The following is a 24,217-nucleotide window of genomic DNA, read 5'->3' as shown; positions in this document are numbered from 1 at the left end:
TTCTAAAAATCATGAGTAGGACAATACATGAATCGTCCTACCCAGCATTGTTTGTGGGTAGGACATGTCCTACCTTTTCTCGAACTACGCTAACGCTAGGACATGTTCTACATGTTCTCGTCCCACTGCGTACAGTATCTAGCCTTAAACACTATTTTTTTATTCGACTTTTCACCATTAAGCACAGTAACAGATGAACAAACTGCGATTTGAATTGCGAAAAGAAATCCACGTGTTCCAATGAAAATCGAACCCACGACTCTCAATTCGTTAATTCTCAATTAGAATCTTCATCTAATTCCATCCGAAGGGGATTTGGTTTGTGAAAGGAAGCAAACCATATGCATTAGTGGAATCGAATGCAGTTCTTCAGTTCTTCAGTCCCCTTCAGGGGACGGAAATAGTCATGTAGCTCCGTAGTTTGGAGGAAAGAAGCATCCTGTAACGAATTGGGAGTCGGTGGTTCAATTCCATCGGAGCAAGTGGATTTCTTTGCACCAATAAAATCTCGATTTGTTCATCAAACACGTGTTTCTGTTGTGTGCATGGGTGTCGGATCATTTTTATGCAACAATACTATATAGCCATAGCATGTTGTCCTTAGAGTCTATAGAAACATCGATGATATTCTCTGTCCATGGATCACATCCTGACTAGGGTGACTCCCAGATCTCCCATCCATTCCAAGTAAAAAACACCGCGCCGGTTGTGTAGATGCAGAGAGCTCTCGGTCTATTGTAGTAAAAATCATCACACATTACATTTACATTACTTTACTTTGCCAACCATTATTAATCAAAATATCTGGGCTGCTGAAATTGCACTTTGAGAGGGGCAGTAACCCTTATCCATTTGAATCTGAATGCAATTTATACCAGTTCGGATCAATAACGGCAGAGCAACCACTGTACAGCTAAGCTGACTAAGGAAAATTGAATTTGCAAATGATGTTCAAGTCTTGACTTTTTTTTTTTTAATTTCTTTGTATTTGTGAATTTTAACTTATTGCTAATTCTTCACACCAAGTCTTGACTGATTCGTTAGCCAGCCAACAAATTTCGCGTTTAGTATCATACAGGCGTATCTACAATGTTCGATGATTTCTCCTAATCGATTTTCTCTTAGAATTTTACCGGGAAATACGATCAATGTCCGGATGATCTCTTGATGTTTTTCGGTGCAGACGACTATGACTAGCATCTAGAATTATAAAAATAACTGGAAATGATTTTCCGGACGGACATGTTATTGATTAAAGAGAAAATCGATAAAGAGAAATGGGTCATTGTAGATACGCCCGTATGATACTAAGCGCGAGAAATGCTTGAATCAGTAGTTTAATGATTGTATTATAATATTCGAAAGTTTTGTCCGTTAGTCTGTGCTACGTCCACACTGGGATAAAGCCTACTTAGCTTAGTGTTTCATGAACACGTCCTCATTTATTAACTGGAAGCGTCCATTGTAATTGGGTTTTTAAATTAAGCAAAATGTATCAATTTTTTGATTTTATACGAAAGAGCACCTTTTTCTGAGCCATTTTTAGAACGTTATTTTGGTACCTAAAATCAATTTCAAAGAGATTTTTCAAAATCACCTTTTGACAGCTGGGTAACTGTTTGACAGCTCCACCCAGTACAAAATGCGACGAGGGATGATTCGACAAATCGCTCCCATACAAACTTCAATTTGATTTTTAAACAGGTTCCCGGGCACCAAAATTGATGAAAATTTGGATTTCGGCTCAGTTTGGCATGCAGATTCAGAATATGGAATTATCTCAACAACGTTAAAGAAGCCAATTGACCATAATGCATGTGCAATTGTTTGGCATCGGCATGTACAAAGATACTCTATGCCCAAGGAAGTCAACTTCACGCTTACGACTAGTTCATCATGCCGAATATTCTCGCGTCTGCTGCTTCGGCTATGTGAGTGGGTTCGTTAAACCAAACTACTTACTTGTAACCCGAACGACGAAATTAACTGGTCAGGACGCGCGCCGTTGTAAAAAGTACAACACCCTAAAAAAAACCTCGCTTGTCGTATGTAGACCCGAACAGGCGTGCGTCCAGAAAGGTTAATTATATTTTGAACATTTTGAAACAAAGTATGATGTTATTTAGAGTTCAAGTCGTCAAACTCCGGCGTCGGCACTGACGTAGGTGGGTGCATTAGCCTAATGTCTGTAACGCCTAAAGCAGGCATGAGATTGCAACGAAACATCGATAAGTATTTTCGTTTGGCCATATTACTGGATATCATCGTGAGATCGCCAGTTTTCGGAATGTTTACTTTGCCCATTTCGATTGTATTGATTTCAAACAAATGCGTGTATCACGTATTTGCCATTTACGCATTTAATTTTGAGCGGCTGAAAAAAACCGCACAAGTAACACCAACGAAGAAGATGAACTGTTCATTTTTTGAATTTATCTTTGTATGTTACCGGAACAAGCCTTCGCGCAAACTTCTAATCTATGACGAGGGACTACCAATTATCGCGAATGGCGTGTTTCTGGTCGTTCCAGCAATGCGATAACGAAGAACAGGTTGCCACGTTGGCGATGATTTGCGCCAACTAGACGAGATAATCGTCATTTCAAGGCTGTTTCTTCAGTGAGGTGGAATGATTGATCTGTGTGGCGCCTGGGTAGCCGAGTTCAACATTCTTGCTTATGAATTGAGAGATTGAATCATATGTATTCGCCTGCTCTGTTTAGCTTCCTGATTTTCTTGTACCATCGAAGGTATAACACCTATAGAGAGGCTATAATTGTAAACAATTTGTCCAATTATCGCAAAAGTGGTAACTTTTTTAACCTTTTGATCGTAGCGTTTGATAATTGGTTCTCCACGTGTACTAGCGAACCCCAGCGAAATTGTCTCACTGACTTCACCCTCCAATTATCATGACCATGATGAGACTCGTTGATGCGCCTAATTCAATTGACTTTTTTTTTTGTTCTACTTCCATTACAGGCATTAAATGATCTCTGCGAAGGACAGGGTTGGGGAATCGAGGTAATCTGCGGTCACATCGGTGCAGTCACTGTCAACATCCCGTACGAAGCCCCGCTAGCCAAGGACAGCTCCATAGAAGTGACTAATCTATCCATCAGTCTTCGTCCAAAGGCTCGAGTCACCGATGGCACGTCAATGTTCGAATCGATGTGGTCGTCGATGTCCAGCTCAATGCAGCTGGCACAGGAATGCCTGGAACGGGAAAGTGGCTGCGCCGAGTCTCCTTCCGCCGCCTCCACCAACGCCATCGAAGGATTGGAGAAGTTTGCACAAATCATCGACAACGGTAAGCGGCGCAATATACACGGACAACCTTGTTGCAATATTGTTTTGTTTTTGCTCAGTTCTATAAAAACAAAACGCGCAATTTAATACCTTGGTCAAAGACGTTCAAAACAAACCAATGTCGCAGAAGTTGCATGCATACTTTGGCTGACTGTCTGACTCGTCTGACTGGTGTGTCGGTGTATGCCTATTAGACTGGGTCAACAAAGTCGATTTTTCGGAACAAAGCTTTTTCGATTCATTTTAGCGTCCAAAGTAACTGTGCAAAATTTGGGAGCGATTGGTTGCTTCCCCGTATTCCGCATTGCGATTGAAATTTGTATGAAATTTAGTATGGGAAAACGTACTTTTTTGCATTTTTCTCATAAATTGAAATTTTTCGTCTAAAACAATCTAACCAATGACGGTAAAGTATAGCCTAGGATATGCCAAACAACTTTGCCGAAGACCGCAAAGTGATCCGACACTTGTGGAAAAAGTTATTACGTGCAGAATGCCCGGTGGTGCTTAACATTTAACATGTAAAGGAATAACATCAATAATAAAATCTCAATTTTTGGCCTGACTTACCAGGCGAATAACTTTTTTCACAAGCGTCGGATCACTTTGTGGTCTTCAGCAAAGTTGTTCGCCATATCCTAGGCTACACTTTAACGTCATTAGTTTAATGGTATTGGACTAAAAAATTCAACTTATGAGTAAAATGCAAAAAAGTACGTTTTCCCATACTAACTTCCATACAAATTTCAATCGCAATGCGGAATACGGGGACACAACCAATCGCTCCCAAATTTTGCACAGTTATATTGGACGCTAATATAGATTGAAAAAGCTTTGTTCCGGGTTGATACGATCAAATTTAAAGTTTCTCCATACAACGTTGACCCACTCTAATGCCTATGTACATACAATCCCGTTGACCTAATTTCTGAAAAGCGAGCTACGATTTGCTATCAGTTGTGTAGGAGGTAGAAAGATAGGAAGGCTTGTTTTCGCAACTGAATAAACACTGATATCGATACGTCGCTGCGATTACAAAAATGATGAAATTTCAAACAGATACTAAAGTAATGCTTTCCTTTCAGTGTTGAACCGGATAAAGGCCCGCCTGGTCAATACAGAAATTCGCTTGGAATACCTGCCACCAGATAGCGACTGTGGAGTTGCTCTAATAGTCAAAGTTAAGAGGTAAGAATCACACACACGTACATAGTTATCCCCAAATTCCCATACATTAATCCTGAATCGAGATAAGCGCAAAAATAAACGTTCTCGTTCCTGCGCGATTATCGACCTGAACACAATTACCATACGTTGTAGATAGGTATTCGGCAAACAAATTGCGAACTGACCTATTTCCATTTTTACTGCGCTCTCGGACAACATTTCGGTCGGGCGGCTCTGCATCTTCCGGGTGTTTGTGAACGAAACGGTTAGTCGTTGATTGCGAATTTTGTTTTCACTTTCGATTTCGGTCAGGCAGAGCCAGCTGCCGCGACGACCAAGTCAAGGCACGGTGAATTGGCGAGATATTGCTAAAACAGCTGTTTGCTTCGGTTCGTATGGCATGGTATGGTTCGCGCCATACTGACTATCTGGCTAACTGTGGCACTCACGCGCGCGAATGCAGTCAATTTGGGGACTCAGCACGCTATCAAACTTAAACAACATTATGTGTCACCACTATGGGGTGGCTCTACACAAGTATATTTTTACGGAAATTCTACAATGTTTCGCACCTGTTTGTAGATTTATGTCTTAACCCTCCTAGGATGTTATGATTAACGCACCACGCTGCTGGCGTAGTGCACGTCCATTGTGCCTGTCTGGGTCATCTTGACCCCAACATCTTACTAAAGTTAAATATATGAGATACGTTTTTTTACAGATCATGAACGGTTCTTGGTCTCAAAACTCCTTGGGATGCAGTTGCCTGGTACACGGTTTATATGGGAAAATACGAAAAATGGAAAAACTCAAGCTCCTGTATACTTTATGAGTTCCACTTTGGACCCATATCAACTGTGCAAAATTTCAGATCGATCGGAAAAACTATATTTTAGCGCCCGTCATTCTTAGTTTTTCATACGATTTACTATGGGGAAATTTACTTCTGCAAAGAAAAATCGCTAGGAGTCACCCCTAGATCCCTAAAAATAAGTCGATGAATGATTTCCGTAGAAAACTTCACTAGGTATTAGACCTCCGAAGACTGCAATCCGATGCGACGTTCGTGAAAAAAGTTATTAGGCCTCGCCCGATCGATAAAATGATGAGATTTTATTATTTATTATTATTCCTTACATGCTAAACAGCGTTTGCATGCCATTCGGTTTTCAGTCAATAACTTTTTCTACGTGCTTTAGATCGCTTTGCGGTCTCCGGAGGGTTGATTCCTTGTAAAAATTCCAATAGAAATCATTCATCCATTTATTTTTAAGGGCTAAGGGGCAACCTGTGGCGATTTTTCTTTGAAAAAGTGATTTTCCTCATACTAAATCGTATGAAAACTTAAAATGGCTGGCGCTAAAATATAGTTTCTCCGATCGAGCTGATATTTCGCACAGTTGATATGGGACCAAAATGAAACTCAGTGTACAGGAGTAAAATGTCTTTTTGTGTCCCACGCTAATATGCAGAGTTGATGTGTACACATGCTGTAGTCCCATGTACGGGACCCACATTGCAAGCGAGCTCCCAGGAGCACTGTACATTTTGAGACTGAAAGTTGCGCGTCTCGTTTTTCTCAAGAGGTGTCTCATTAGAAGTGAAGAGAATTGTCAGACAAAAGAGGCACAAAACAAGCAACAAAGAAGGCACGAAGATTACTCTTTATCCCTACTGGTAACAGATAATGACATGATCTCGAAATTTTTTGTTGCAGACAAAACGTAAGCTGAATTTGTTGCGTACTTTTCAACTCGTGAATTATCAATTATTACTAACCCAAAGTCGAAACTGTTTGATGATACAGCTTCACCAGAGTTCCAGTGTTTACCGACTCGAAGTTACCGCTCGAAAACCGCAATACAAGGCTTAAAAATCTCTAAACTCGTGGTGTACGATGTTTATCCTATTATTTTCAAGTTGGGACAAACTTATGTTGCACTGTGTGGATTGTCGCAACAAATACAGGTTGCGACATTGTCATTATTGTTGGGCGATGGTTGAATTTTGATTCACTGCTCATGAGCTTCGTCTAATGCGCTGATTAAATTAGAAAACTTCACGACAAAAACTTCCTAAACGAACGAGAATTGGAACCTTAACCGTTGCATTGAGAGTCCCTAGTCGTATCGCATAGACCATAGACCATTCGTCGGGTGTCACGTCTTGGGATTTGGTTTCTGGAGTGAGTTGTGGGCAGAAGAGTCAGACTCTTGCAAGGTGATATGAAACATTCTTGGTGGGAAGCAAAGTTTTACCGTCTGCCCTGGTTGGTTTGACCGCACATAATCTGAGCACTTTTTAATTTGACAGATCTGCACATTGTTCAAACTAAAAATGGCCCAAACGTCATCCTGCTAATGAAACGGAGTGAAACGGAATCCAAAATCAAAACAAAACAGCAAATAGGGTTCCCAACAGTGTGTTTTGTCGGCGTCCACATGGATGTTAGATGTTCAAATTAAAAATGAATCCCTCATATTTGCATGAGGTGTCGTTCAAACCAACGGGGGTAGAGAGTATAGTTAAGGACTAACGTCTAGAAATCCCGCTTCAACAGTGCATCAGAACTTCAAACGCACAAATCTCAAGAAGCAAGCTTTACACAACTGTGCATTCCATTATTATGTTCTTGCTCACTCGTAATAAGCTTAAAATAAGAAGATCAGATGCGCTGGTTTTGTTTACGAAGAGATTTGTGCCCTCGAAATCCTGAGTAGGTGCCAAAGTCGGCCATTGTGGCGGCTATTTTGGGATTCTAACAAGTCTGTCCCCAAATGAGTCCCGACATTTTGGACAAAAATTACTACTTTTCATAAAGACTAGTGCAACAATTGACACATGAGTATACTGAACAGCAATATTACATACTTAACTACACCTTTGAATGAAGAAAACACTAAGTAATTGAAATGACTGAACAGAACAATATAATACAAAAAAAAACGTTACTCGAAATTTGGAAATTCACGACACCTAACTAACGACTTAGAAGATCCTAACATTACTACAAAAACAACTTTCTCGTTTTTTACCGTAACCTTCCAAGCCAGTTTGTGTTCTTGGATGCCACCTCATCCATGCACATCTGGTAGACTGCTTCAGAATGATTATGTTCTTTCCTATCCAAGACCTAGTTTAGAGGTTTCAGCGCTATTCAGCGACCGGCTAGTACCCAAATAACCTTTCGATTAAAACCAATTACAACTTCTTCAACCTTAATGATCATGGCAGAAACATACTCCACTCGGAAGCTTTGTTAACTCGTTCAATAATGTCGCGCCTTTCAAGTTATTTCAATTTCTCTACAGTATGTTGTTCGAGCGGAAATGGAATTCTTTGTAGCTTTAACATACTGGTGATGCGAACATACCTTAGAATCAGTGTAATGCACCATTGTTGTTGACCTCGAAAAGAAACTTCGCCAGGCATATGTGGATTACGATATTTCCAGAAAGAAGTGCTGTGCACTTGCCATCTTGAATGATATAGAACTTTGTTCTGGACTCTTCTTTGTTGAACTCCACATCGGTTTCAACTTCTCAAGTACCGATCCTTAGCTATTGAAAGTATTTGCTATGATTGAGGGTATCAGTTTTGTATTGCCTTGCTTAGCATGTGACAGATATGCGTATTTCTACTACCGTGGGGTGCCTTAATTTCGCGCGGGTCCAAATTTCGCTCACTTATCATATTTGGACATCATAATCATAAAAACAATTGTGCAATTGTCCCAATTTCACTTTAACTATACTATGTAAAGTACCCTGGCCAAGATCACAGGGTTTGACGGTATTAAAGTGAAGGATGTTAATTGTAATTCTTGTATTGAAAATATCACTTTTAACACTTTAATGCGCCTCCAACGGTTCATTGCGAACCGGCTGCTACAGATGGAGTATGGCTGATTAATCAGAAATGCTCGATAAACAGGAGGGACCTGCTAGGGCTCAGTAGTTTCTATACTCAGAAAACAGTTCCAGTCGGTTGATTCTGGAAGGGTTTTGAGGGTCGTTGTGGATCATAATGAAAATATTTGTGTTCTGTGACGAATCTTAGAATCTTTTTGAAGTCAGCAGACTGCATTGTTGATGCATATATAATAGGTTGACAAACAGTCAAAACTTTAGAATATTTGATGCACTCTATGAAAAGTTACAGCATGTTGAACTTTTTTGGGAGAGAAAAAAAAAGTTGCCTATCCCAAACATTTTGGCCATCCCCTGTATATTTTTACGGACATAATACGGGCTTCCCACTATTCGGTTAATTTTAACAAACGCTATAAAAATCAATAATGTAATACTTAGTTGTATCTAGTGTATTCAATTTGCTTATACCTAGTTCTCAACATTTGATTTGCTTACGTGATTTAATTTCAACTTTTATTATTTTTATATCTGATAGTTTTTTGAGTAAATTCTAATATATTTCGAATGCCTGATGCTTAATAACGTTTTCTTGCAATATCAATTTAAATTAGCTAAGAGACTAATAGTGGGAAAGTGCAGCATTTAATAGTGCTTGCTTATAGATTCGAAGCTAACGTGTGATCAAGACTTGAGACGCATATTTGACGAAATCGACTAAAACTGACTAGTTTGACATTGACTAACGTAACCTATTTATGACAAATTAGACGTTAAGTGTATGAAATGTTTTCATGGATCAAAAATTTACATAACGAACACATTGACCATGTAACGGATCATAGACACACCAAAGATTAGTGGATAACAGGGCAAAACATGAATTTGAACAATAACATTCCTTGAACCGTGACATGACAAAAGAACAAATTCAAACAAAGTCGACCATATGACAAAACCAAAACTTTCACACCTTCTACCGTAACCTTCTGAGTCAGTACGCAACAGTGTCTTACTGGACGACATGTTCCGTGCACGGCTGGCAAACTACTTCTGAAGGATTACGTTCTCTATCCTATCCAAAGGCCTAGTGAACTGTCGTTGTCCGCGCAAACGCATCGTGCTCCTCCATATAGACGCGAGACGGTTGTGCGCACAGTGATGGGAGAGGTTTCTACGTCCCTCGGCGTGCCGCTAGGAACCTTTCAAAAAGAAAAAAGAAAAAGAAAGAAACTATACTATGTAAAGTAAAATTTGGACAATGCAACGATTAGTTCTATGATTATGTTCTCTAAATATGATCAGTGAGCGAAATTTGGACCCGCGCGAAATTAGGGCTCCCCACGGTACCACTAGGGTGCCGAGCCACTTAGTCTGTATTTTGGACACTTTTCCGCTATAACTCAGTCAATTTCAAACCGATTGACTTGAATTTTTGTACATATCTCAACGCATACAACAAATAATGTCTATTGATTCATAATTGACTGAGCTACAGCGGAAAAGTGCCCAAAATATGGGCTTCGTGGCCGTACGGTTAGGGGCGTCAGTCGTCTGGCCGTTTCGTAAGTCTCGGAGTGTGGGTTCGATTCCCGCTCCAGTCGGTGAAAACTTTTCGTCAAACGGAGAACTCTCCACTGGACATTTGGGTGTTTCGTGTGTTGTCCGTTGACTCATGTTAGTGATCGTTCAGTCTGTGCAACCTCTGGTTGAAGACGGTGTACTGTCTTTACAAAATAGAAGCCTTGCCGAGATGGCTCCACTTTCCTATTGTTTGCTTATCCGTAGACATGCACGCGTATTACGACTACCACTTGCAGTCTTCCTTAGCATCAGTGTGCAACGATTCGGCAACTTCTACACTTTTCAGATTTCGTCGAAAAGGCAGAATCGATTGAAAGATGAATGCTGTCGTCTCATCGCGTGCAGATTTGGGTTTTGGTGGTTCCCGTCTTTGTTTGGTTTCAATTTCCCAGGTAGCTAACTGATGGTCAACGGATTGCAGTGCACGATCAAGTATCAACAGCTGATCCACTGTAGGTATGGTCTTTCTCTGGGCATTGAACCAGATAAACCAGATATCATTTCTTGTAGTTATGATTATCTGGCTTCGGCACGGAGTATAGTAAATCTTCTGGAGTAGAGCAGATACATCCAATTTTGCTTCAGAAGGGATATTTTATTCAAACATGTTTTTAAAAACCTTCTTGTTTGCAGTTTTGCTACAGTACTTTTGAAAAGTTTTTTGTTTTTTTTTCAAAAGTGGGTCGTGCATCGTATGAAGAAGCAAAGAGTTGCAAGCCTGTCAGTATGACCTCTTTTCTTCTGGAATGCTGGAACGCATTGTAAATCATTACGTTCGCGTTGTTCATTTGGCTAATATGTTTGTTAAAAAGACACGGACACGTATAATGCTTCCAGTCAGCTATTTGCTCTTTGTTCATGTGAATACACATGCCTACCAATCTTTGATAAACCTTCACAAACAGTTTTTTATGATGTTGTGACATATGATGATGTTCTGGATGCGTTAACTCAAAAGCAATCTTGTTTTTTTTTGCGTTTTCTTAGATATCGAAGGTGTTTGACAACGTGCCTGTCGATGCCACATTGGAAGCCGCACGGAGTCATGATATGCATATCTCCAATAATTTCCAATTTGATTTATCAAATGCTCGAAAACCTATAGGGTGAGGCGGGGCAAGATGGGTCGCGGGGCAAGATGGGTCAGTGCCATTTTTGGGCGCATTAGTTATGTTTTGATTATGTTAATAATTTTGTTAGATGACCAGCATGAATATACAAAAGTTTGGAGCATTGATTGAAAAATTATTCATTCTCATTGGAATTCAAAAATAAAATGGTTTTTAGCCATTTTTCTTATGCGATACATTCCATATAATCCCCATATAAACGGCCGCGGGGCAAGATGGGTCACCTTCAATTTTGAACGTATTTTTGGAGCATTCCAAAGTTATTTATTTTTTATTACAAGACTATCTCATAAATGACTTCAATCAAGCGGAATGAACGCTCAAAATTATAACATAAAATTATGATAATTTTTTAGTGAAAACATCGGTTTTCAAGTCGCCTTAGGACCACTCAAATCGTAAAGTTTTTTATATTCCAAATAAATTTATAAAATGTTCACTAGTAGCTCTCGTTTACTCAGTATGGATATGGAGCCTATATGAATGCCGAACAAATCTCATATTTTGAAGTTTTTCGTTGAGAAAATGTGAATTACTTAAAAGGTGACCCATCTTGCCCCGCACTTTTTTCACGGTGCAAAATCGATCACTTTTTAAATTTGCTTGTTTAACGTCATATTTTGTATTTAATAACCTTTTTATCGACTTTTAGCATAGCCAACTAGTGTAATAAAGAGTAGCGGACGAATACAAACCAATACGATTTGTATTTACAAAGTTATGGTGATCCATCCTTAGGTGACCCATCTTGCCCCGCCCCACCCTATCTCTTTTCGACATTGCGTCAGGTAGCGATTAGGAAATTGAGTGTGGATGCTCCAAAGGGGGAATCTTATCACCACTTGTGAAATCACGTAGCAGATACGCTATCGAGGCAACTTCATGTCCTGTTCAACGTCGCAGGCTGAACTTGCTCGAAGTTGCTCTTACCCATTTATCAACAAATTTTCCTCAATTCCTCACGGTAAACGATTTTTAATGTTTTGCTATTGATTCATTTAATTTAAGTTATTGGATCCACAATCGAAAATTTCTTTCGAATATTTAGATAATTAACAGTGAAAATGCAGGGTGTTTACTTTGCCATACATCCTCACTATCCCTATCCACTCATAAAATGGCCTGTTTTTCTTTGGGATCTCAATTCCCAACTCCACGATAACTCTCGAAACTAATACATAATATGCATTTCCTCTTTCCAGTATCGATTACCAAAATGAAGCCGGAAACGATCCACCCGAGCGTCAATCGTCGGATCCCGCCAATGAAGACGGAACTAGCCAGCAGGAGCAACGGTCGAAGCAGAAATCGTTCCTCATTTCTACACACGCTACACACCACATCAGTATGGAAGGCATCACATTCTACACGGAGGAATTCCGGATACACAATCCACGACAGCAGCAGCGACGACGACAACAACAACAGCAAAAACAGCAACAGCCGGAGTCCTCCGCCGATAATCGCGATACGAGTGAGCAGTTCCTCAGCACGATATCGGATTTACCGGATCCATCGGCGACCAGCAGTGGTGCCGAGTTCTACAGTTATATAAGCGCTTGTGATAGTAGTAATAGTCATCATAGTTATAAACGAACCGACAGCAAGGGAAGTACCAGCGGTACCCCATCCGAGGCGGAAGAAGACGAGGACGACGATTACTCGGAATGCTACCGGTCCGGTGAAATCCTGGCAGGGAAGATAACATCGAAGCAGGAAATCCGGATCAAAATGAAGCAAGCGGATAATTTGAGTGGCCCAAACGTTGAGCTGGAAATGTCTTTGGGATGCTTGCAACTGTTCCTATCGCCTCGGCAGTTGCACTCCATAGTACTACTGAGTGATACCATGCTCGGCTCAAACGAGATACCAACGCCTTCCAAGTGTTCTCCGCCTGATTTGAAACCGAAAGAGCAGCGATACGAAGAAACGGAGTACGATTTGAAGCACAATATAAATCGCATGAGTGGCGGAATCGGTCTGAATCAGGGCTGGTCGCTGGCAGATCCGATGCAGGCAATGATCCAAGAACAGGCCGAGTTCCTAGGGAGTAACTTCCGGGAAGATGAAGGCGTCTCGGAAATGATAGAATCGTCCAACAGTTCCATGACAAGTTCGTTCACTTCTTCCAGCATGGCTTCCCGGACGACGTCCGCCAGCAGGAGGCGGATGATTGATCCGGATGCAGATGCTGACATTTCCAAGTTTAATGTGCGGGTCGCAGCAGTTGCTTTAGTGCTGTTACATGAAGATTTACTTGTGGAAAGTAGCCAAGTCAATTCCAACGAGTCACCTTTAAGTGAAGCGAGCGTACAGAAGCTGCAAACCAAGTCGGACAAATTCTTCCACTCAGTGGGTAATCTGGGCTTAGGGCTTGGAGCAAACGACATTCTAAATGCGGGGCTTATTATGGATTCTGGTTGTGATAGCAGCCATCTTCGGTTGCTTCTAGCGCCTATCATCATAGAAGGCGATGAACAACGGAACCGACTCGGGTCTGTATTGCGATTCTCGGTATCCATAGCCCGAGCTGATCTCCGGGAAGTACTGACGGACGCTTCCGTTCCCTTGCTGGAATTCTATCGGGAGAAAAATTCAACGACACTGCCAAAACGTCCCGAAGTATCAGTTAGTTTCAAACAGACTTGCAATGCTATAAAAGGATCCAGCGGAAAGCGATTTACTCCCCCTCGGACGGAAATCCGTTTTTCGCTTGCTCCGTTCTTAACCGAGTTCGACATCACCATCCTGGACCGGCTGAGTTCCCTAATCTATCAGTTCCCGTTCGCTTCCTATTACTGTCAGTCTACGCCAGTGAATTCTCCCGCATCGCCATCCCACGCGGGATCCAGCCGAAAGCCGGAACCAAAAACCGATATCTACCTAGAATCGCCTGCCATCGACTTTCGGTTACGGTTCCCGATTCCGGACCTGCGGCCCATCCATGATCCGCAGCGAGTTCCCTGGTGGCGTCGCAACATCAGGCCGGACTTCATTCTGGTGAAGCTGCAGCAGGCCCGTGCTAGCATAGCTATGAACCCGCATCCCCTCTACGACATCTCGGCCAACGAGATTCAACTTTTCTACCACGAGAGTGATCAGAAGCGCGACGGTGTACATATAGGCAAAGCTGTGATGACCGATAATCTAGGTGAGTTATACTCTTTTGTTTGTTTGTTGTTTCATAAGGATTACAATTTTATAAATTTATTGCGCTTCATCACTCCTACTAACATCATTCAGAATATCTACTACTCAATAAAAGGGGATGTTTATAATAGCATGCTCCTTGAACAAGAAATACTCTTCATAACATAGTGGATGAAACAACCAGCATTATCAACAACTTTTAAAAGAAAACATTTCCTTTTACTAAGTGTTATGATGTAGCAAACCAATAAATTTCAATTTGTTCATGAAATATGTCATGAAATCCATTTAAACCCGAACCTAAACCTAGAAGGAAAGTGATTATTTTTTTTCCTTTTCTGTGGAACCTCGCAGTTAATAAATATAGTCCTAGCCACGGCGAAGGCAAAAGCTACAAAAAGTCAGATCCACCCCGAACAACCAGCGTGGAGTATCCCAGAATCGTGATCGAAATCCCTAGTGAAGCTGCCATGCAAAAGCTGCAGGAAACAGCCTCGCAGTCGTCGGACCCGAACTTCCAAAAGCGAAACATGGCCAGCGAAGAAAGCGATAGCGAACCAACGTCGGGCGAGAGCTTCGATGTGACAACGGGCCGCAGTAAAGAGGATACCCCATTCAGTGCTAAGCGAGTGTGCCGGGAAAGCGATACACCGCACATGAAGGCATCGGCGGATGATCCGGAAACACTTACGCTGCCCGGCGATGCCGAGGAGCTGGATGCATTCTGCACGGCTGCGATGAAGCTCAGTAAACTGCAGATACGAATCGACTTTCCAGTCATTAGTTTACAGCTGAAGTAAGTATGATTTATCGAAATTGTATGATTCCGGTTCTAAAACCAGTGATACTAGCAAGTGATTCTACTGTTTGAAGGTAAAGCCCTAATGTGAATTCTTCCCAATCTAATAGGTCAAAACACCTGTACGAAGTCATTTACAATCGCATCAGCACGGACCTCCTACTGTGGGAACCGAGTGCCCCAGCGGCTACGGCAGCGGCAGAAGCAAGTGCCAATCTGAGCGCCTCAAGAGTGGCGTTCCAGGAGCCCCAGATCAACCTCGCTAGCATGGGAATGATGGATAGTATCTACGTTCCGTTCACAATGTGCCAAAGCGCTATTCAGCTCGGTAAGTATCTCAGTATTACGGCTGCATGTCGAAGGTATACTGTAATCTTTGCAATCCCACAGATTCCAGCTCGTCGGCCACGAATTCGGAGTCCGAGTCCGACTCGGATGGAATATTCTACTCTGTGTATGATCGTAGCAGCAGACGGTTAGCGGGTGATGCAGCAGGAAGTGGGGGAGATCAGCGAAAGCAACACCACTCGGCACATCACCACGGTGGCAACCGAAGACATCAGCAACAGCATCGTAAAGCATCATTCGTCGACAGGAGCAATGCCATATCGTTCCAGCTGAACATTGGACAAGGCATGCTGACCATGTTCGCGCCAGTGCGGGTGAGTTGATGTCTTTTTTACGTAAATTATTCAAGGAGTAGATATTTAAGGACAAACGTCTTGAAATCCCGCTTCAACAGTGCATCAGAACTTCGGACGCACAAATCTCAAGAAGCAAGCTTCAAACAACAGTGAATTTTATTATTCTGCTCTTGCTCACTTGTAATAAGCTTAACCTGACGGGCTTGGTGGTCTAGTGGCTACCGCTTCTGATTCGTATGCAGAAGGTCATGGGTTCAATCCCTGGCCCGTCCTTTTCATCCTACTTTGTATCTTTCTATCCATTTTCTCTCGCTCTCTCTCTTCTCTACATATACAACTCATATATATTCATATGTTCATAGCCATCACTAGAACCAGAAACGAATTAAAAAAAAAGTCGTTTCCCTCCCTTTCAACTTCCACTCACAGCACAGTGTATATATAACGCCTATAAGTTATGCAACCAAAGCGTGCTGTGCCGCTTGACCTTATTCACCTTATTCACCACACAATCTATCACGAACACTATAAATAACCCCCAATCCATGGATCGCATCACCGACCCAACGGTGACTCCCAGGTCTCCCATCCTTTCCATCTAACAAATACCCCAGTCCGTGCTGATTGTGGGGACGCAGAGTGCTCTCGGTCTCTAGTAGCAACAACCAGTACACTCTAACATTCCTTTCCCTTCCCAGCTGACTATAAGGACTTGGCCGGCGCCGTTATTGATCAAATATGCATGAGCTGCTAAAATTGCACTTTGAGAATAAGTGGAATGGTACCAGTTCAGATCAATCACGGAGGAGCAACCATTGACATGTACCGTGTATGTACCAAACTTTGCGCAGTTAAGAAAAATCAAATTTCTAGTCGTTATAAAAAATACAAACAAACAAAATATATCATGAACAACATGCTCATACGATAGACTAATGATCCTTCTTTGAGTCTGCAATATAAAAAAAATCATAATATGAACCAAAAAATACTTAAAATAGAAAAACTATTTCATTGCCTTGTTCCTAACTTTGCGCACAAAATCTTCGATTGTTCCTAACTTTGCGCATAGTGTGCCTAACTTTGCGCATGCTCTGAATTGTTCAAAAAAGTAATCAAAAATGCTATTATTTAATATTTTCTTCATGAAACTAAAGTAATTCAGATCAGATAGTGTGCCCTTAATTGATCTTTGTTGAAAAACTTTGTCCTACGAGGGAGGGGAAACGGAGGCCTCTGGAGCTCTTAATTTCGTCTGCGGTTCGTACTAGGCACCTACCGTGTGAACAATCCAAACTTCATGAGGGGTTGTTTCCTGTGGCTAAAGATCAAAGGTAAAAGCTTCCTGATAAATGAAGTGACCGTTACGGATAGGAACAATAAGGGGTTATTTAAATATGACGTCCATCTTTGGGGGAGGGGGCTGGACTTGTCTGAAAAAGTGTGATATGCCATGTATTAGGTATACTATGAAGCGTGACGGGGTGGCCCAGGGGAAGAGGGGGTTCTAAAAATCTAAAAAAATGGTGGACGTCATATTTGAACCGTCCCTAACATTGACCGCCGGAAAATTCAAATGAAGGACTGTTCACAAATCACGTCTCATTGTAGACAGATGGAGAGTGCCGCAGTGCTACGGTTCATACAATTTTCTACTAATTTGTTTATTATTCAACATAAACAATGATTTTATGGCAATTAAATATTTGTCAAATAATGTTTATGTTTACACAATGCTAGTGCAATGATTAAACTGGTAAATATGTTGACATTTAGTTATTTGTTTCGTTATTTTACAAGAATGCGCAAAGTTTGGACCTGCGCAAAGTTAGGTGCGCACACGGTATAGTCAGAATTGGTCGTTTTTTTTTTATCTTGCTCACTTGTAATAAGCTTAAAATAAGAATCTCAGGTGCACTGATTTTGTTTATGAAGAGATTTGTGCTTTCAAAATCGTGAGTAGGTGCCAAAGTCGGCCATTGTGGCGGCCATTTTGGGATTCTAACAAGTCTGTCCTTAAAGTCCGGCACGGTAAAGGCTGGGTAATTCGCGCAATACAAATCCCATTGAGATCACTAGCCTCTGCCCAGCAACTCCTATTCCTACCTCCACATAGCAACGACTGCGCTGCGAGCAACCTTAGTGAAGATCTAGTAACCAACCCCGGTAGACACTCTGATCGTAGGCTGACAGGGAAGGGAGGGTTTGCTTCTGCAAACATGAGCGTCTTTTCTCTAGAAGAAGCGGCTCACAACAGCGTCTGTTGGTTGGTGGTTGGTGATCGATCGACGAAAGAATGTGCAGGTTGAGGATCAAGGGCCGATTCTTAAAATTCAGTATAATGAACGTGCTCATCTCTCACGATGTCAAGATCATCATAGGTCAGGTGACCCAAACGTTCAGGTAAGGCAGGAGGAGGAATTCAGACCGAGGATTGAAAAGTTCAGTGCCTACCAGCTGACGAACGAAAACGGCCTACGACTCATTGATTTCGCCGCTTCGAACACAGCCTCCCTTATCGTTACACTTGGAGATCACCACAGCAGATGGAATTGCAAATCGACCACGCTTTGATTGACGGACGGCACTTCTTGGACATTATCGACGTCAGGAACTATCGTGGCGCTAGCATCGACTCTGAGCACTATCTGGTGATGGTCAATCTGCGCCCAAAACTTTCCGTCATCAATAATGTACGGTGCCGGCCACCGTCACGGTACAACCTTGAGCTACTGAAGCAACTAGATGTCGCCTCAGCATATCCTCCAGAGGACTGATGGAGAACAGTAAAAGCAGTCATCAACGACGCAGCTGAGAGCACCATCGGGTCCCTTCCATGTACGTCGACGAAACGAATAGTTCGACGAGGAGTGCAGAGCGATTACGGAGGAGAAGAACGCAGCACGGGCGGTAATGCTGCAGCAAGGAACTCGGCAAAACGTGGAACGCTATAAACAGGAGCGTGAACAGCAGACTCGCCTCTTTCTGTGTCGTTCCCATGAAACACGAAACGCTTCGTGCCGCGAGCCGAAATATGCAGGGATAAGGACGGTGGCCTCTGGACGGACAGACGTGAGTTGATCGAAAGGTGGAAGCAGCATTTCAACGAGCACTCGAATGGCGTGGAGGACGTTAGCACGGGAGACCACAACAAGGGAGGAAACGACTACGCCAATGCTGCAGAGGACGGAAATGAGCCAACTCCCACGCTGAGGGGAGTTAAGGATGCCATTCATCAGCTCAATACCAACAAAGCAGCTGGTAAAGATGTATCGCAGCTTGGTTCCAGAAAAGTTGGCCACTTGTATGCACCGGCTGATAGTCAGGAACTGGGAAACCGAACTGCTACCGGAAGAGTGGCAGGAAGGGGTAACTTGTCCCATTCACAAGAAAGGTGACCATTTCTAATGTGAGAACTTCAGAGCGATCACCATTTTGAATGCTGCCTTCAAAGTGCTATCCCAGATTCCTTCGTCTCTCACCTAAAACATGGGAAGTTATCAAGCCGGCTTCATTGACGGTCGCTCGAAAATGGAGCAACGCATCACCTGTTCATCGACTTCAAAGCGGCATACGACAGTGTTGACCGCAGAGAACTATGGAAAACCATGGACGAGAACGGCTTCTCCGGGAAGCTCATTAGATTGATCAATGCGACAATGGACCATGTAATAAACTGCGTAAAGGTTTAGGGCGATCTGTCTTGTTCGTTCGAATCTCGCCGTGGACTACGGCAAGGTGTTCAACATCGCCCTGAAAGGTGTTATGCGACGAGCCGGCTCAGCAGCCGAGGCACGATTTTCACTAAATCCGGCCAAATTGTCTGTTCTGCGGATGACATGGATACATACCTACATATTTACATTCATTTGCTCGAAATCACATTTAAGATTAGTCACGCTCGACCTGCTCTGCCCATCGTGCTCTCTGCGCTCCACGTCTTCTTGTGCCAACCGGATCAGTCGCGAACACCAACTTTTCAGGGTTATTGTATGGCATTTTGCCCTGCCCAACGTATCCTTCCGGCTTTGGCCACCTTCTGGATGCTAGGTTCGCCGTATAGTGCAGCGAGCTCATGGTTCATCTTTCTCTGCCACACATAATTTTCCTCCACACCGCCGAAGATCGTCCTCAGCACGTGTTGCTCGAAAACCCGAGTGCTTGCATGTCCTCCTCGAGCATGGTCCATGTCTCGTGTCCGTAGAGGACCACCGGTCTTATTAGCGTTTTGTACATGATGCACTTGGTGAATCGTTTTAGACCGCAGCTTCTTCTGGAGCCCGTGATATGCACGACTTCCGCTGATGATGCGCCTTCGTATTCCACGGCTAGCATTATTGTCAGTCGTCAATAAGGATCCCGGGTAGACGAATTCCTTCAGCACCTCGTTAGGTATCCCCGTTTATCGTAACATTACTACCTAGACGGACCCGGTCGTGTTCGGTTCCGCCTACCAGCATGTGCTTTGTTTTGGACGCATTCACTAACAGTCTGACTTTTGCTGCTTCGCGTTTCAGGCGGATGTACAGTTCCGCCACCGCTCTAAATGTTCTGGCGAAAATGTACATGTCGTCCTCAAAGCACAAAAATTGACCGGATTTCGTGAAAATTGTACTCCCACAAATCGAGTGTTGTGGCGAGGAATTGTTGATTCAGTTTTATTGTCATAACGATGTAATACTAAATAAATAAAAAAAGGTGATGATCTGCGCTAAAAATTATTCGGATGAAGATCTGGTTATTTTTATTTGTTAACACATCTAGAACCTACGAGCCTACGAATATTTTTATGTATCAAAATGTAGTTATTGCATACTTATATTTACATATCCTATCATTTTTCTTTCTTCGTTTTGTAGGATGCCCAAAATCACGTAATACCGGGTCAGCTAGGCGAGTTCATCATGAAGATTCAGTCAACTTATGTTTTCTCTGTGAGCGGCTTCCACGGGAACTCAAACCTTGGATACCTCTGTATACAAGGGAAAGCGGCTGATATCTATCATTGCGGTATGTTGTCTTTGACTGCAAATTTAAGAAAGATCCTTGACATTTACTATATGCTACCTCTTGCAGGCTTGATCCCAACTCCGGCGAACAATCCACCACTTCGCCTAGTAAACAGTGTACTCCCAGCGTATATTCTCAGCACCCTTTATCCCACTCCGAGAAACCTTACCGTCAACGATCAACGCGGCTGCCCCAATCGGGAAATGTTCTCCCTAGCCATCCAGATCAAAGCCCTACCCGAGCAAAGCATCAAACGGATTCGCATGACCGCTGGCATTCAGTTGACCACCCTGCGGCACCATTCGACGCTTCCGCAGCATTCGTGGCTGACGCAACTGATCGACATGTTCGATGTGGTTGACTACCCGGTGCAGGGATACACGCCCCTCGGAGTGGTCACCGAAATGCATTTGCATCTGTGGGACTGTGCCATCGATTACCGGCCGCTGTACTTCCCGTACCGAGCGGTGATCACCATTGGATCGTTCATGATCAGCAGCAACATCACGACGGAGAGCTCCGGGCTGACTTTGAGGTAAGTGTAGCTATTCATCTAGTTATCTACAGTAAGGCTGTTCAGTTAGTTTGCTTGTTTTCGAATAGGAGCGTTAGATTACGAATGACTCTGTGACCCTATTCGGATGTTCACTTAAAAATTTAAAACTAACACAAACTGACTGCCAAGTTTTACTAAAATGTCAGACGATATATTTAAAACTAACGTTTTTGTTCTTACAACTTTCATTTCTCGTCGTTCCTCATGACACTGTCCAGGTTTATTGCTGAAGATGCCACCTTGTGCTTGGCGCCCCAGGTCGTTGCAATGCCGAACGTTGGGGGCAGCGGTAAAGACATGCCGCAAAGGAAAAGCAGTACCAGTGGAGGCTCACGGGAAGACAATAAGATCACAGTTTTACCTGCCGGTGAGCTGATTTGTTTGGTCGAAGTAGGATTGTTTGAGATTTCGCTTCGGCTGAACGAAAAAGCCACCGGATCTTTCCCCAAATTTGACCTGAGAACTGCCATGAATGATGTTCACGTGAGAACATGTGCCGATTCCGGAAGGGCACTGGCCCAGCTGATCGGGTACCTAGCGGCTGAAGGGGATCTGTTACCGCAGGATGAAGGAGAAAGCGAGGTGGGAGATAACGAAAGTTTATGCGGTTTACCGATGGGAAACGAACAAGAGGCGGATTTGGTTCCGGTGAAACAACCTCAAGCGCCGGAAGTCACTCCCAAACAGCAGCAACGGGTGAATTCTTTAATGGCCGAAGCGATGGAGGAAAGCATGTCTTTTCAGAGCAATAGTAGTGATCTCTCACGGGATGACCAGTTGGTGGCGGATGGCGATGGAGTTGAGGTATTTTTCTTCCCGGATGAAGATCAAACGCGAGCAGCAGCTCAGAAGAAATTAACAAACAATCTGATTTCCGACAATAGCAATAAACGTCGTTTTGCATCGGATGACGATTCTCTGAGTATAGACGAAGGATCAAGTATTCCTTCATCATATCAGGACGATGATCACTATCTCAAACAGAGGCAGTTCGATGAACAATCTGAGGACAACGTGAGCTACAATACAGATGTGCGAGAACTTCTCAACTTCGAAACGTCAGTCATGGGACTACATAAGGAACATGATGACGATGAAGCAGTAGAGGCACTTCCGCAAGTCACAATGGACCTTGGAGATGTGTCGAAGCTGACACACAAATTGGAAAAGAGTCCGCAGCGAAAAGTAAGTTCTGATACGGATGACGAGTTTTGCTTCATCGCTGACGAAGAGAAGCCCCATTGCGGAAATCAGGAAGTACCGGTACTGGAAGACCCAATCCGGATAATCGACAATCATTTCAGTGTACCCACTGGTAAACCCGATCTGCTATTGGCACCCAAAGGATTTCCTATGGCTGTGACTCGATATACCATTTGCGAGATGACAGTCACTTGGCATTTGTACGGAGGCCACGATTTCACCACCGAAGAAGATAAAAAGAAATCAAAAGCGAAAAAATCGCACTCAGAACATAGTTTTGCCCATTTACCTATGTCGGAAGCGTACAAGAGCGGCGTCAGCTATTCCAAGGGTTCACCTTCAGTGACATTCGGTCCTACTCCGGCTCAGAAGCTTACGTGGAAAACCCGCGGTGGACCCGAGCGCAGACATGACGTAATGATGGAAATTCAAATCAGTAAGGTTAAGTTCTCGCATGAGGTGTACCCACCAAACACGGAGCAGGCCTCTCGGCAGGTACTCCTTATAACGGAACTCGAAATTCTCGATCGACTGGCCATATCGGACATCAAGAAGTTTCTCTACCAATCAAGTCTGCATCGACCCAACAAAGGCAATAATCACATGATAGTCATCAAAGCTCTCCATCTTCGACCAAACCCTATTCTTCCGGCGCAAGAGTGCTGCCTGAGGATATCTGTGCTACCTATTCGGCTGAACATCGACCAAGATTCCCTACTCTTCATGGTCAACTTTTTCAATCAGCTTGGCGGAGGAGACGATTTGAACGATTCGGCAACGCAGTATCAACACGCCGCTCATCGACCCAGTCAAACTACCCCATCCCATCAACCGCCGGTAATGATGGTCGAACTACCGGAAGCAGCCCAGGAACTTCAAGCTCGCAAGATGGTTTCCGAGAATCTGATGCTTCTGATCGATGAAGAGGAAAAGAACAAAGACCATCAGGAAACAACCAGCGAAATGGGCGATGAAGCACCTCCTATCTACTTCCGAAACGTCATCTTCGGTCCGGATGTTCCCATTCGGATCGACTATCACGGCAAACGGGTGGAGCTATCACGAGGCCCCCTGGCCGGACTGCTGATGGGTCTTGGCCAGCTACAGTGCTCGGAGATTCGACTGAAGAAAATCTCCTACCGGCACGGTTTGCTGGGTGTGGATCGGCTGATTTCGTTCCTCCTGCAGGAGTGGCTCCAGGACATCAAAAAGAAGCAGCTACCGAAAATTCTCGGAGGCGTTGGACCGATGTATTCACTTGTTCAGCTGTGTAAGTTCAGACCTATTTGACGAACCAATAAGCAAGCACGTCTAATAATATTTCTATCAATTACAGTCCAAGGAATTTGGGACCTGTTTTGGTTACCCATTGAGCAATATCAAAAGGATGGTCGCATCGTTCGGGGGCTGCAACGGGGGGCCCAGAGCTTCACCGCTCGGACTGCGTTGGCCGCACTCGAGATCACCACTAGGATCATTCATCTTCTACAGGTAACACAGTTAACAGTGACCTGAATTCCGGGTATTATGAACAGTTTTTTTTTTCTTGACCATTTTAGATAACAGCCGAAACAGCGTATGATATGGTTTCACCCGGACCATCGGTGCGGCGGGGCCGTGGCAATAAGAAGGGTAAACGGAAACGGCTGCACCCACCGCAGGATATCCGTGAAGGGATGACCAATGCCATACAGATCGTTCGCGAGGTGAGTGTCTGAGAGTTTTGTTTACTTGTAGATTAATTTATTTCTCTTCGAAAATTTTCGATAATCCTCATTTTCCATATCTTTCCTCAG

At 43.3% G+C, this 24,217-nt stretch overlaps 1 protein-coding gene across 4 annotated transcripts in view; it reads left to right on the top strand.

Annotated features, from left to right (window-relative positions):
• The window catches only part of LOC109429975 (autophagy-related protein 2 homolog A), a 90,610-nt gene that overhangs the window by 65,128 nt on the left and 1,265 nt on the right, over positions 1 to 24,217 (top strand). For all 4 annotated transcript variants that reach the window (XM_029856968.2, XM_062846379.1, XM_062846378.1 and 1 more), the window contains exons 3-13: positions 2,983 to 3,310; positions 4,395 to 4,497; positions 12,262 to 14,210; positions 14,564 to 15,005; positions 15,119 to 15,336; positions 15,399 to 15,670; positions 20,512 to 20,662; positions 20,729 to 21,197; positions 21,437 to 23,691; positions 23,758 to 23,912; positions 23,981 to 24,127. In XM_029856968.2, coding sequence (XP_029712828.1) covers positions 2,983 to 3,310; positions 4,395 to 4,497; positions 12,262 to 14,210; positions 14,564 to 15,005; positions 15,119 to 15,336; positions 15,399 to 15,670; positions 20,512 to 20,662; positions 20,729 to 21,197; positions 21,437 to 23,691; positions 23,758 to 23,912; positions 23,981 to 24,127 — 6,489 coding nt within the window. The remainder of the gene's footprint in view (positions 1 to 2,982; positions 3,311 to 4,394; positions 4,498 to 12,261; positions 14,211 to 14,563; positions 15,006 to 15,118; positions 15,337 to 15,398; positions 15,671 to 20,511; positions 20,663 to 20,728; positions 21,198 to 21,436; positions 23,692 to 23,757; positions 23,913 to 23,980; positions 24,128 to 24,217) is intronic.

This window comes from Aedes albopictus, chromosome 1, assembly GCF_035046485.1.
Source record: "Aedes albopictus strain Foshan chromosome 1, AalbF5, whole genome shotgun sequence".
In the NCBI taxonomy this organism is placed as follows: Eukaryota; Metazoa; Arthropoda; class Insecta; order Diptera; family Culicidae; genus Aedes; species Aedes albopictus.
The sequence above is the reverse complement of the archived record's forward strand: the minus strand, read 5'-3'. Positions and strand labels throughout refer to the sequence as shown.